This window comes from Alosa sapidissima, chromosome 11 (assembly GCF_018492685.1).
Source record: "Alosa sapidissima isolate fAloSap1 chromosome 11, fAloSap1.pri, whole genome shotgun sequence".
Taxonomy (NCBI): Eukaryota; Metazoa; Chordata; class Actinopteri; order Clupeiformes; family Clupeidae; genus Alosa; species Alosa sapidissima.
The window spans coordinates 7,195,878-7,209,663 of NC_055967.1; the positions used below are offsets into that span (position 1 = coordinate 7,195,878).

The 13,786-nt window shown below is 44.7% G+C and overlaps 1 protein-coding gene across 1 annotated transcript; it reads left to right on the plus strand.

Annotated features, from left to right (window-relative positions):
* The first annotated feature begins 5,877 nt into the window (after positions 1 to 5,877).
* LOC121724710 (S phase cyclin A-associated protein in the endoplasmic reticulum-like) lies at positions 5,878 to 9,243 on the plus strand. Its single transcript, XM_042111470.1, has 3 exons — positions 5,878 to 6,070; positions 8,455 to 8,503; positions 8,868 to 9,243. The coding sequence occupies exons 1-3, from the start codon at positions 5,882 to 5,884 to the stop codon at positions 8,972 to 8,974; spliced, it is 345 nt and encodes a 114-aa protein (XP_041967404.1). The 5' UTR covers positions 5,878 to 5,881; the 3' UTR covers positions 8,975 to 9,243.
* The last annotated feature ends 4,543 nt before the right edge of the window (positions 9,244 to 13,786 follow it).

The following is a 13,786-nucleotide window of genomic DNA, read 5'->3' on the forward strand; positions in this document are numbered from 1 at the left end:
GTTCTACTTTGTACAGACTTGTAAGATTTCATTTGTCCTGCTATTCACTGAAATATCAGAGAAATTAATGAATGTTCAGTATGCCATAATGATAATTAGATATGTTGTAATGATAATTACGGACAAGTGGTTCAGTATTTAGGGACAAAAAAAATATTCCCGACTACAGAAGATAAAAGCCAAAAGAAAAAAACAAAGGAAATAAATTCTGCAGTGTGTTGCGTAGTGACTTCCTCTGAATGGTGGTCCTGGAATGCATCCACGTCAGGGACTCACGGATTGCGCAGGATGAATGCTTGGAGTCCGGAGCAGTGGGGATTATTTGGAGCCGCTTTGGCCTTTCTCAGGCTAATGTAAGCACTGACAGGGCCCACAAAGGCAGCCGACCCTCCCCCCTCATCTCCCCTCCCGACTCACACACACACACACACACACACACACACACACACACACACACACACACATCTCTACAGTCATCCTAGTCGGCTGATGCAGAGCTCGAGTCTTGACACACCGGCCCTCTGTTTACATGTGCGGTGTGTGAGAAATCAGGCGAGCTGGTGCGTGTGCTCAGGGGGGTTTCTTCTGAGCTGACCTGGTGTGTAACCACTGCCTCCAGGGGGCTGACTGTTGGGGATGCATAAATAATTCACTCCTATGGCCAAAAGAGAATAAAAGAAAAGAAAAGAAAGGAACACGGGGAAGAAGAGGAGGGGAAGGCCATAGCCAGAATGACATATGCACCGTCACGCAGGCTGTGAAGTGTGTTTGTACTCCAGGGATGGGGACCAACATTCAGCACTCTCCCCAGGATAAACTGTCGCTACATTTTTATATACACATACATGCACATTTGCTATATATATATATATATACAGGATTTGAGCGGGCATGCACTTGGAACAGCCGAGTGTTGGGCCTTGTTGCCTGGAGCACATGTCTGCGTTGTCTCCCGAGTGACACATGTCGATTCATCCAGCCAGCCGCTGTGGGTCCCAAAGCTGCTGTGGGCAAACACAGACCAGGCAGGCAGACATAGCTCCGGGGAAGTCCGCATGACATATTAATCCAGGAGGTGGCTTTCACACACTTGGTAGAAGAATAACCATCTAAAGCAGTAAAGCACATGGCACTGAGGGTGCTGTGGGTACATTAAGAGTGTTTTTTCCCTCTCCGTGCTCAAGGGGCCACACATGCACTCAATATCCACATGATATCACGGCTCTCGTTAAAATATCATTTTCTGTTTACCCTCTGCATATCTGCTGATGTTGATAGATGGTACTTTTTTTGAGGACTTCAAGACATGTTGTTGAGCAGACCTGCGAAAGCCCAGACGGAACCAATCCTTCACACTCATCAGTCTTATCTCATATAGCCCTTCTCTCTTTCTTTCTCTCTCTTTCTCTCTTTCCCTCTCCCCCTCTCCCCTCACTCTCCCACGCGCACCATCAGGGCGTCTCCCCTGGACTGTAAGCCCGAGCCCACAGCCTCTCTTGTAATCCCTGTTAAACTGATGTTGAAACGATCCCTTCAACAGTTCATTTCTGGGCCAGATAACCAAGCTCTCTCTCTCTCTCTCTCTCTCTCTCTCTCTCTCTCTCTCTCTCTCTCTCTCTCTCTCTCTCTCTCTCTCTCTTTCTCTCTCGCTCTCTCTCTCTCTCTCTCTCTCTCTCTTTCTTTCTCTCTTTCTCTCTCTCTCTCTCTCTCTCTCTCTCCCTCCCTCCTTGTGCACTTGGAAGGCATAAGACTGCCAGGGCAGACCATTGGGAGCCAGCACAGGGGAATGTGTATCCTATAGTAAACAGGGTGTGTGGGATGGGGTGGGTGTGTTTGGGGACAGTGAAGGTTGATGATTTACAAACGTGCCCAAGGGGATTAGTTCAGCTTTGTTGAGGCTAAAAAGTAGATAAAAAAGAGGTATTTTGGTTTGGTTTGAATGGCTTTGTTTGTTGTTTATTTATATTTATATATTCTTGTCTCTTTATGGAGCGTCATCCTTTGGGCTTGAGCATGGTGCAGGTCGTCTCGACTCTCCGAGGAGGATTGCTTCAAGATTATCTCCCAGTCGCATCAGCGATGACGTTAGGCAGGCAGTGATAAATCTCTCGATGCCTGTGGCATTGCTCATACATTTCGAGTGGTTTATGGCACTCCAATGAGCTCTATGCTCTTTTACACAGAGGAAAACACACACACACACACTCACAGAAGGGCAAAAAATAGGGGGAAAATAGTACGATGCCGAAATTTCCCGCTCTCTTCCCACAGATGTTTACTCCTCTGTCTTGGATTGTCGTCAGGTTGTCTGAAACTCTGGGGATTTATGGAGCATTCAGGGCCCCCTTGCACATCTCCAGAACCTGTTTGTGGGTGGCAGAGGTTGTTAAGATAAGTCCTTTCAGCAGTAACTTCCTCTCCCGAGTGCTCTTTCAACGTCCTCTGATGTGGTTTGGCCCTTCACTCTTATCAGCAGGCCAGCAGTTCCCTTCTGCTTTACGGTAACTCTGCTGTTTGGAGTCGCCTGCCAGAGGATCTGGTTTGTGTTTTTTTTCTTTTTTTTTTTTTTTTTTTTTTGGTGAAGGAGATCTTGTCGGGGATGGTGTGGCAGGTTTGGAGCCACAGATTTGTGGCTCTGGTCGATGGCTGACGTATCCGTAGCCGAGTTGACCGCGGTGGAGGGGTGTCTAGACACCACTTACACCTGGGTCACCAGCCGCTCCAGCAGATATATTACAGAAGACGTCTCGCTCACACGGGCTTTCTGCCTGCAAAGGGAGAATCCTGAGAATCCTCATACCGCCTTGGTCATTTAGACGCCTGGACCCGTTCCTTTAGCCTTATGTCATTCTGACACTCAAGAATCCCACCGTCTTAATACCGCTGGATCGCTTAATGAAATTCCAACTCTAACCAAGGGTCAGACTTTGGGGTCCTTTGCTCTTCTTCCATCATTACTCTTAGTCAGTGTTTGTGTTTCGGAGCGTTAACTTTACACACCCTTTGTCTTTGCTAAGGTTATGTAATAAGAGCGCCATAAAAGCGGTCCGCTCGTTTTGAGCTCTCCGGCTCTCTGTACTTAAAGGAAACACAAGGGCAGCCAGTCTCCGTCTCTAGACCTCTTTTTCCCCCCCTTCTCCTCCCCTCCTCTCTATTTTACGGGCACGTCTGTAGGAGCGGAGGCTCTCTCACAAGTTCAAACGCCATGCCGTTGCTTTTATGATGTCAAGGGCTGAATAGATAGTCCTGCGGATGGTGAGAGACTTGGCTGCGGCCTAATCCCAGTCTGGCATGGGTGCTGGGCCGCAGGGGTCATTACTCTTAGTCCGAGCCGAGGTCTGGACAGTCTTCAGGCCAGAGACTTTGGTTTTGATGTAACCTCTGGTCTCTCCCTCCCCACCCCCCACGCCCCCAGCATGCCCGTGCCAGAGCGCCTTGTTTTATGTCTGCTTGCAGCGGACACTTGAGGGTGGACAATTTGTTTGGGCGTCTTGAAGATGGAACGTTGCACGGTGGAGGATTATGAGATGGCCTTGGTGATTTGTGGGCAGAGTGTCTGCGGAAAGGCAGGACCCGTCCACACCTACACACACATGCACACACACAGACTTACATGCACACACACACACACACACACACACACTCAGACAGACACACCCACACGTTTACCAAAAGCATGTACACATTTTTGTGAATACATATGGACGGTATATTGCTTTTTGAAGGACTGAAGACTTTTTGAGCTAATCAGAAGCTGTTTAGCCCCGTGCTCTGGTGTGGTGTGGGAGATAAACGTGTTGTGCTGAAGGCCATTATCATCCGTATGGCTCTGTGGATCTCCCTCACTCCTCGCTCTGCTGCCTCCTTGCCTTGCTGTGCGGGAGGGTTGTGGAGATTAGGTCCGCACTCGGTGAGATTTTGTCAGCTGAGCTCCCAAATCCTGCTGTGTCTTCCCCCTCCAAGCTGACACTGCCCAGCTCCATCTCAAAAAACAACCAGATCTTTTACAGTCTTTCTGTCGGTATTTACCTCCTCTTTCTCTCTCTCTCTCTCTCTCTCTCTCTCTCTCTCTCTCTCTCTCTCTCTCTCTTTCTTCCTCTGAAACCGTGACTTTGTTTTTTTCCTTTCTTTCTCTTTTAAATCCATATCCTCTGCATGAGGACACTCATTAATCGTGCCGCGTTGCAAAGCCTTTTGGGTAGCAATGTTTGGCTTGCCTCTTAAGAGAAAGGAAAGGGGGGGAAAAAAACACACAGATCCAGCTTTTTTATTTCATTCTTTTTTTCTCTCTGCTCCAACTCTGCCTTGGCAGTCAGCTGCTCTTTAGCTTTTTTGGAGCTGCCCTTTGAACGGCTCCTCGGTGGCCCCGGTCGAGCAGCGGGGCCGAGGCGTCTTTGAAATGGCCGCTAACGTGGACCGACGTCATTGCGGCATCAGGCCTTTGAACGCTGCTGTAGAACCTGTCTCTGAAGGCGCTCACCTTGAAATGATAAAAGAAGTGAGTTATCGGTTTGTTTATCGCGCCCCCTAAACCCGTCCCACCACCCCCCCTAAAGTGCATCATTAAAGGCAGAGGGCTTTGGGAAAGAGTATTGTTAAAGGGTGTCTCTCTGGTTTTGCTAAGTCTTGTTAAACCCCTTTTGGGTAATTTATGTCACCGTGATCTGGGTGCTTCACCCCACCCCTCTGGCTTGCATTTTGGTGTGTGTGTGTGTGTGTGTGTGTGTGTGTGTGTGTGTGATAGGTCAGGGGTACCTGTAAAGCTGTGGGGTTTTTTTTTTTTTTGGAAACCCACGATTTACCGAAACAACCTCCCATTCTCACACACACACCACACCACACTTTCCTAGGCTCCAGGGAGAAGTCCCAAGTGCTAATGCCATGCTTCCCCCGGCCCCCAGACAGCCTGTGGACCCCCCGCCCAGTGCGGCCATGCCCTGTTTAATCAGAGTGGCCTGGGAGTGATTTGGCTTTAATATTGGTGGGCCGGATGTGATGGTGTGATTGACGGGCCGTGTGTGGTATGGGCCCTGGTGAGAACTCCATTAACAGTATTGCTTCATTTCTTAAAGTGGCAGAGGCCTTCTGGTGCTCCCATCCAAACGACCTCCCACCCTTATACCACCACCCCCCACACACACATAGACACACACACACACACTCTCACACACACGTACCCCAACTGTCCTGCTCTAGCCCTCTGCACTAAGCCTGACCCTCTTAAACCCAACCTCACACGCACAGGCACACACACACACACACACACACACACACACACACACACACACACACACACACACACACACACACACACACACATACACATACACACACACACACACACACACACACTTGAGAGGACATAGTGCAACAGCAAAACCTGAGTTGAATATTTCAGTGTCACAATAATAGACAACGCCTTCATCTGGTGGAGCCAGCATCCGAGTCAACACATCTCGCTTCACAACCATCTGATGTCCTGTCACTCACATTTGACCGCAATCGACCCCGATCAGCAAACACTCTGCGTCTTCACAGGAATCTGCCATCCTATGACTCACATGCTCCATACCTGTAGCACACAAAAACCGAGCCCAGAAAGAGTGTGCGGTTAAGGGGGGGGGGGGGGGGACCCGTACGACACATCCTCTCTTGTGTTTTTATGGTGCGTAATTGTGTGGTGGGAGGCTGTGCCCTCTATTTCTCCTCTTAATGGCTGTTTGTGTGTTGTTTTAGTGGCAGATTTATGCATGGGAGGGGCACAAGGGGGGAGGGCTGGGGTTCAGATTTACGACAGGCCACAGTGTGGCCCTGCAGTGGCTGACTGACTGAGAGTGTGTGTGTGTGTGTGTGTGTGTGTTCACTCCCTCCTCTCCAGGTTATGGTGCAGTCTGGAAGGCAGCCCAGCGTCTTGCAGAAACTGTGTCAGCTGCCGTTCCAGTACTTCAGCCACCCGCGCCTCATCAAAGTGCTCTTCCCCTCACTCATCTGCGCCTGCTACAACAACCAGCAGAACAAGGTCATCCTGCAGCAGGAGATGAGCTGCGTGCTGCTCGCCACCTTTGTACAGGTAAGACACACACAATAACAAATACACACACTCACAATGGATCAGTACTAACATCCATCTGTGCCTGCTGTGACAACAAATTGTGTGCTGCTTCGAACCTTCCCACAGTTGAGGACACACACACACACACACACACACACACACACACACACACACACACACACACATACGCTCACAGGAACAATAGAAATGTTTTTATGTACAGTCTGGGAAAGTGTAGGTGAAGCCACTAAAGCAGCGGTCGATGTGTGCGCTGCTTGTTACCGTTATTCAGGTGAGATGTGTATAAACACATAGACAAACACATACACACACCCATACACAGTACACACATTTATCTGCATCTGCAGAAACCAGGAGAAACCAGATCATTGCATAGTCAGGCATGAGCTTGGTGCTGCTACCTACCTTCACACACCTAAGGCCACACACACTCATTTAACAGAAGTAGACCTTTTAGGCAAGCTATAAATCTGTCACAGGCCATGTACAAGAAATGTGTGTAGATGTGGAGAATATAAATAGCCGCGACCCAAGCATAGCAGACATGACGGCCATAGATTTACACTGTACCCGCTTTCAGCCATGCTTTACAGTTTATCTGCCCTTGGGCTAGAGAACGCTACACACACAAACAGGATGTCATAGCAGTACAGCACAGTCCACTGGACCTCTGTGGAATGCTCTGCGCTGTACAGTGGTGTCTGTGTATATGTGTGTATATATAGTTCTCTCTGTCTCTCTCCCTCTCATATATATATATACAGTATATGAGGAAAGAGAGGTGTATTATTGATTCATTTACTTGGGGTTCAGAATTGGTTAAATATATACCTAAAGTTTTTTTTCTAGCATTACAAGCTTTTTTTTATTTCCCACAAAATTTTAATTCATATGCCTCTCTATGCGCACCCACAAAAAGCACCATAATATTTCTATTATACACAGACAATAGCACACAGAGTATACATACACACACACACACACACACACACACACACACACACACACACACACACACACACACACACAGCAGAGAGTCTTTGGCCACATCTCAGGTCTGCACACCTGTGCCACAGTAGTTTATGTCACCCTCTTTTTCTTGTTCCCGCTCACTTTTGGTCTCTTGCTTCTTTCTTTCACTTTTTCTCACTTTTCCATCTCTTCTCTTTCTGTCCGTCTTTTTTTCCTCAATCTCTCCGTCACTTTACTTCTTTGTCTTTCCGCTTTCTATCCCTTTTTTTTTTTTTGTAATGGCCAAACTCATCTCCCGCTCCTCCCCCCGCCTTCGCCCCCAAGATAGATGGCTTCCTGTGGGGATGCGAGTGGATTTACCTGCCACTGCTGGGCTCTCCCCGTAAACACTTGTCCTCCTTCATCTTCACCCTGTCAGGGGCTCGGCGCGACGCTCGGGCCTCCCCGCTACCTGCCGTATTTATTTAGAGATTAGCCCTTACGCGCGGAGGGACAGGCGATTGTCGCTCCCTTCAAACAATGCGAAGACGTATGGTGTCCTGCCCCCTGCCGCCATTTGTCCAAACGCTCCACCAGCGGAGAACAAAAGCAGCCGCCAGCCATATTTATTAACATCACCTCTCTTTTTCTGCCTTTTTTGTCTAAACGTAAGGAGATAACCTCAGCGACAGAGAGGGAGGGAGAGGGGGGAAGCGAGGGAATGTTTTGATCTTTCGGATAAACTCCTGAATGATGCATGTAGTCATCCCGACACCTATCGTGGATAGTAGCACGCGCTGTCCCACCCGTCCACTATAGAATGAAACACTACTACTCTTGAATATTTCAAAACACATCACCTGTTAGGTAACATGGCGACGGCGCTTTGGAGGTGTTTTCTGTGTTTAGGCAAACTCGTCTTTGACGACAGGCAGAGAGCAGAAATCCATAATTAAGAAATTGGCTTAAGCAGGTGTGTTTAGGTGTGCGTAGTTAAGTAGGTTAAATTTACCTCAGAGGCTCTTTATGGTCGACAGCAACACGGCTGGTAAAGTTTCTGAACGTGTCTTTGTGTTCTCAAAATGTCCTCAGAGCCACCCAGATTCTCTCTTACTCTTCTATTTATCAAACACCACAAATGTCTTCAATGTACCCTATTTAAGTTGCATGTTTCCCGAAGAGGCCATTAATAAGTCTTGATAGCCTTCATAGTCCTAAAAAAACAAAAAACAGGAAAATATATATACACAAACAGTCCATACACACACACACACATATGAATGCATTTTATTTACCATCCTTGTAAATGTAAAAAATGTGTGTTGTGTTATCTGTCTGGATTGTTTTTCTTACAGAAGAGACGCGGAGCTGAATAACCAGAGCGGTGGAATTTCTGATTTCTTATTCCGATTTCTCTTTTCTCCCAACAGGACTGTGCTGCTGCTGAAAACAGCACTGACAACAGGACATTACAACAAGGTGAACAGAAAAATTAATCTCCTTCCCTACCTATTTTACCCTAGCAGTGTGCATCCATCCTCATTTACACAGCAGATTCAGAGTCTCCTGTATAGGCCAACATGGTCAGAAGGAAAAAGACAGAAATTCATCAAGTAGTTTTCACGTCCTTCACGCGATTATATTTTATTTTCAGATGTTTTATTCTTGACTTAAAAATATTCAGTGCAGTCTCATGGTCACAAATCCAATGGCCCCTTCCTTTAAAGTTAAATTAATATCCTTTTTTATTTTTCTGTCTCTCCTCCCCTTTCCTCCCTCTCTTCTCTCACATCCCATTTTACACACTCTTCCTCCCTCTCTCTCTCTGTTTCACTCCATCCAGAGAAATCCTCCTCTTCACCACTGGATTATTGTGAGCTCTCCAACCGTTTCCCTCGAGACCTGTGGGACTCTGCTCTACAGTTTTTCCTGAAGAAACAGGAGGACTGATTCACTTTAGCATACATACACTCTCTTTCTCTTTCTCACACACACATTCACACATACACACACACACACACACATGCATACACACACTCACTCACTCACACACATACATGCAGTTAGGTGCAGTTGCACCAATAGTATTTTGCTCACTATTACACACAAGCTCCAGCGTGGTAAATACTAGCATGGTAATAATACCAAGAGCTGGCCTTTGGTCACACCTCTCAGTCCACTCTCTCTCTCTCTCTCTCTCTCTCTCTCTCTCTCTCTCTCTCTCTCTCTCTCTCTCTCTCTCTCTCTCTCTCTCTCTCTCTCTCCGAACGTCTTCACAGTCCGCTTGGCCAGACCACAGACACATTCTGCCACAGGTCACAGGAGAACGCACAGGAGAATGTAGCACAGAAGATCAAACAATTGGCAGCAGTTGAAGGTGTAATAGTTTTGCTTAATCCGTTTTCTCCTCTTTTTGATACATTTATTTGATGTGATGTTTAGGTAATGAAAATGAACCCTTAATTGCTTTTCAATTTGTCCTTTAAATTAATATATGTTGTAATGTTTTGTTTTTGATATCATTGTTTCTCATACCTGTAAGCCTTGTCTACAGAATGTAGTCAATGCAGTTTATCTCTGCTCTTGTGTACTGTATGGACCACTTTTCTGGTCCCTTTTCTTTGTCCCTGTATTTCAGAGCACTAAAAGAAAGTATAATTTATTGAATTATTTACGTATCCGTCACGTTCTATAATTTATTTATTATGGTGAATTAAATTGTTTTCCTCACCAAAAATGGTTTTGTCTTTCTTTTAGTCTAGCTGTAGAACTAAACGATAAGATGTGCTATCCAGACAGCTGTTGTTGTGCATTGAACATTGAGTTAAAAAAAAACATTGGAAGGTTTGATATAAACAAGCACGTGGTAAATCCAGAAAATTTATTTCCACTCCAGGCCTGTGCTGACCATTTTGAATTCACAATAACAAATGGACTTCATCTGTGTTTTAACTCCAATTAGATCTCATTACAGTATGATCAGTTAAGAAGTATTTTCCCTGAAGTTCTTTCAAACTTTTAAACTTCTGCAGAGTTATTACAAAAACATTTACTTTCCGTGTGTGTGTGTGTGTGTGTGTGTAAAACTATCCTTTTTTGTCTTGGCTGAAGCTGCTCGATTTAAATTAGGTGTGTGTGTATATACAGATATAATTCCTATAGCCTATGTATTATAATTTCCATTCATTGGCTCCATCTTTGAGGTTGTGAGCAGTTTAGAATTTTTAGTTGAGAAAATGTGCAGAGTGGGCAAGAGTGAAAACGCGGCTGGCCTTGGAAAGAATGTAGCAGTTCTGTTGAGGCCCGAGGTCAGAGCGAGACTAGCACACTGATCCTCTCTCCGCACTCACCTGACGAACTCGCTCGCACCCCAGCCTGTGAGTTGCTGCGTTCTTACCAGCCGGTCAGCAAAAGCTGGAGCCGGTCGAGGTGGGACACCTTCCTGGCGTTCGCTATCACGCTCCATCTGGGATGCTTGCTGGCAGACGAGTTTAGGTATTTTCTGCCCATCAGGATTATGTGCACCCTATTTTAATAACGTTACAGAAGCTGCAACCACTCCTCAGAAACTTCAGACTGTCGAAAAAAGGTGGGCAATTCTGACCAGCCTCGATCCTGTCACTGTTTTGCGCAGACCTCCCAGCGGTGTATTACAATTGCCTTATACAATTACAATATCATGCTCTGTTTTGTGAAAACATAAACGGTGAACTGTCGGCATTTCAGACCTGCTTTGAATGGACTGCTCAATTATTTTCTTTCTGGCGCGGCAGACTCCTCTTCACCTTTCTTGCCCGACAGTGGTGTTACCAGTTACCAAAATCAGCTCACCCACCCAGTCCAGCTACTTTAAGGCTGATCATTTTGAATAAGTCTGTGACATTTTATTCACAATGCTTAGAGTGAAGGCGAGTAGCATCTCGCATAGGCCTATGGCTCATCCTTATGTGCAGTGACAGAAACTGGTGACGTTAGCGCAGGAAATAGGTTCCCTCCAAATCCCATCTATTTGTTATTGTTCTAGAGAAATTATGAAGTGCCTCTCCACAGAGAATTACAACATCTATTTTCATTTGGCCCCTTGGGCAGAATCTTCGGGAATAAATGGGGGGATCAGCCCTGTTTGCTTTACTTTGGCTAAATGATGGAGATAGAAACATCTGAGTCTTTAGGTTACACTGGCATTTCAAGTATTCTGCAAAAATGATTTAAAAACAAACACAAACAGTTTTGTATAGTTTAGTCTATATTGATATAAAGTAGGCTATACTGATATTAACATTCCTGGTCTTTCCACAAATTCCATTTTGTCTTCCTTTTATTTTCTTTTTTCGTTCCCTAATTAATTTATAGCCTACGTGTTAATGGTAATAAGCTGTTGATTATTTACGTTTTCCTGAAGACGCAGTAGACCTAAGCTATAGGTTATCAAATAAACATGAATTGTAGAATTGTGTTTACTCCTACAGGCCAACACTTTACTGTGTTTAGCCTACTGTGCACCAGGTCATCTGACGCGTTGCTATTTATGATAGGCTGCACGTCCACATGAATATGAACGAGAACTTCGTTTATCCACACGTATAATTCTAAGATATTTTTGGTTTACAGGGAATTACATTTTTTTTATTATTTAAAACAAGCTGAAATGCTCTTCGTTATGACGTTCAAACGGATGGATCAGTAGACTTACATCCATTCAAATGATTTGGGGAAAGTCATGGGCTAATTGCATAGATTACGAATCAGGTCTTTCAGTGATCTGCTTTTTCCCCATCAAATGAGCTATCACATTAGGCTACTAATAAAGTGTAAGCAAGCAACAATTTACATCTGTTGAGCGAATTGAAACTTTCATTTAATACTCACGTCACCAGACCTGGAACTATGTTACTTTAGTCTATAATCTATAATCCCGATTTTCTTGAGTAAGGCACCAAATCAAAGCCATCGTGCGCCTTTTGCGCGCAAATCTGACACAAACTCAAAAATCGTGTTTCAAAAATGAGTGTGTCCATGACGTTTAATACGTTTTTTTTATTATGTTGTCAGTGTCAGAGTATCTTATTAACAGTATTATCAGTGAACTTTTCGTTGTTGTTCTAGCTGCATTCATGACAGTCATTCCCATTTTTATTAAGAAATTTAGGCGATGCAGTTTTTTCCTACCTTGCATCTTACTTCTGGATACAGTTAATTATCAATCATCTTAGTCCACTCATCCATTTAACATATAGTCAGAAACATTTAAATTAATATCTAGCCATTAATAAGTGTGTAGATTTTCATTCAACGACATTGTAGGCCTATCTTATCGTATTGCTATCTTAAATTATCTAACTTGTTTCCGGCCACATTCCCGACATAACTCAATTAGTCGCCAATCAACATCTGTTAGGCCTACTGTGAGTTGAGGTGATTTTTCACAATTTGCTTCTCAATGTAAAACAGATTTTAAACGGATTATTCCGCAGGCGTTGCAGTGGTTGATTATTTACTGTATTGAACCTAATGAAGTATTTTTTAACCATCACGTTAATTTCAGAAGAGGTATGTTGAACTAAATGAATAGGCTGACACACCCCTACTTGTGTCCCTGGTGTCTGGTTTGGGAACGATTTTCTCCATGGAATCTGGATCAGCATAGTTTGGTCATTCATGCCCATCCTGTCCTATCAGAAAGGTTGTAGCCTACTGCTGAACAAATTGGAGAGGTCTGATATGTCAAGACGCTGCTTGACCTAAGCTCCCCATGTCCAGAGGCTATTCTAAGCGCCGGGCTGTGATCGGAATGAAAATAAACCAAAGACACGCAAGACTGCGCCGGCTGAGAGGGAGTCCCCTTTAGCGAAGTCTCCAGCAAAAGAGAGGCGGGTTTGTTGTGGCTCCATTCAATGTATCATTTGCAGGTGATGCCAGGCGCAGATAAGAGGCCGCCGATCCTTGTCCTCTGTCTAGACTTATGCCTTTACAAGCAAAAAGGAATTGATCACAACAGGTTCGTAGGATAGGCACAATGGGCCGGTCAATATCTGCTCTATGTGATGGAAATGGTCGGTGATGGACGTTTAAGTCACTATAAAATAAATAGTCCAATTTCCTTTACAGTTTTCATAAATTAAAAATCATGATGCATCCCCAGTAAAAAACAAAATTGTTGGATAGATGTAAATTTGCCCGAGAGTTGTGTTATCAGGGGACCTCTCCTCTTCCTCTCTGTCTAATAATCCGAGTTAGTAAAAGAGATGACTAAATACACTTGGTTATTTAAACCTTGGTTATTATTAAACCTTGACATTTCTGTACCAGGCTAGACAAATGATAAATGATAGGACATTTTGTAACATACATTTCAGGTCCTTTCCTTCAGATAAGGGCATAGATTTAGAATTGCTACCATAAAGCGAAAATATTACGAAATTGTGAAATGTCATACAATAACCTAACCTACTCAGATCTCCCATCGCTGCAGTTCTATGATTTCCATAAGCAGCAATTAAAGAAATAGGCTAATCACCGAGTCTAACCCACTTTGCAGGTAAGACCATTATAAAGACAGAATATCGATGTCCCTGGGAAATCACTTTAAAGCGCCTTGTTTGTTTGTGAAGTCAGTCTTAAGCAAAGCATGGACACTGATAACTCATTCACTAGTATTTAATTCTATTTCACCACTCCTTCTATTTGCCAGGTCTTTGGCATGTTGTTTACGGAAATATGGGAGTTAATTAACAGTCTTTTTGTCTCTCGGTAAAGTAATGA

Coding starts and splice junctions, on each gene's coding strand:
- LOC121724710 (XM_042111470.1), top strand. CDS start 5,882: ATGGTGCAGTCTGGAAGGCAGCCCAGCGTCTTGCAGAAACTGTGTCAG. Junction 6,071..8,454: donor TGCTCGCCACCTTTGTACAG/GTAAGACACACA, acceptor TTCTCCCAACAG/GACTGTGCTGCTGCTGAAAA. Junction 8,504..8,867: donor CAACAGGACATTACAACAAG/GTGAACAGAAAA, acceptor CACTCCATCCAG/AGAAATCCTCCTCTTCACCA.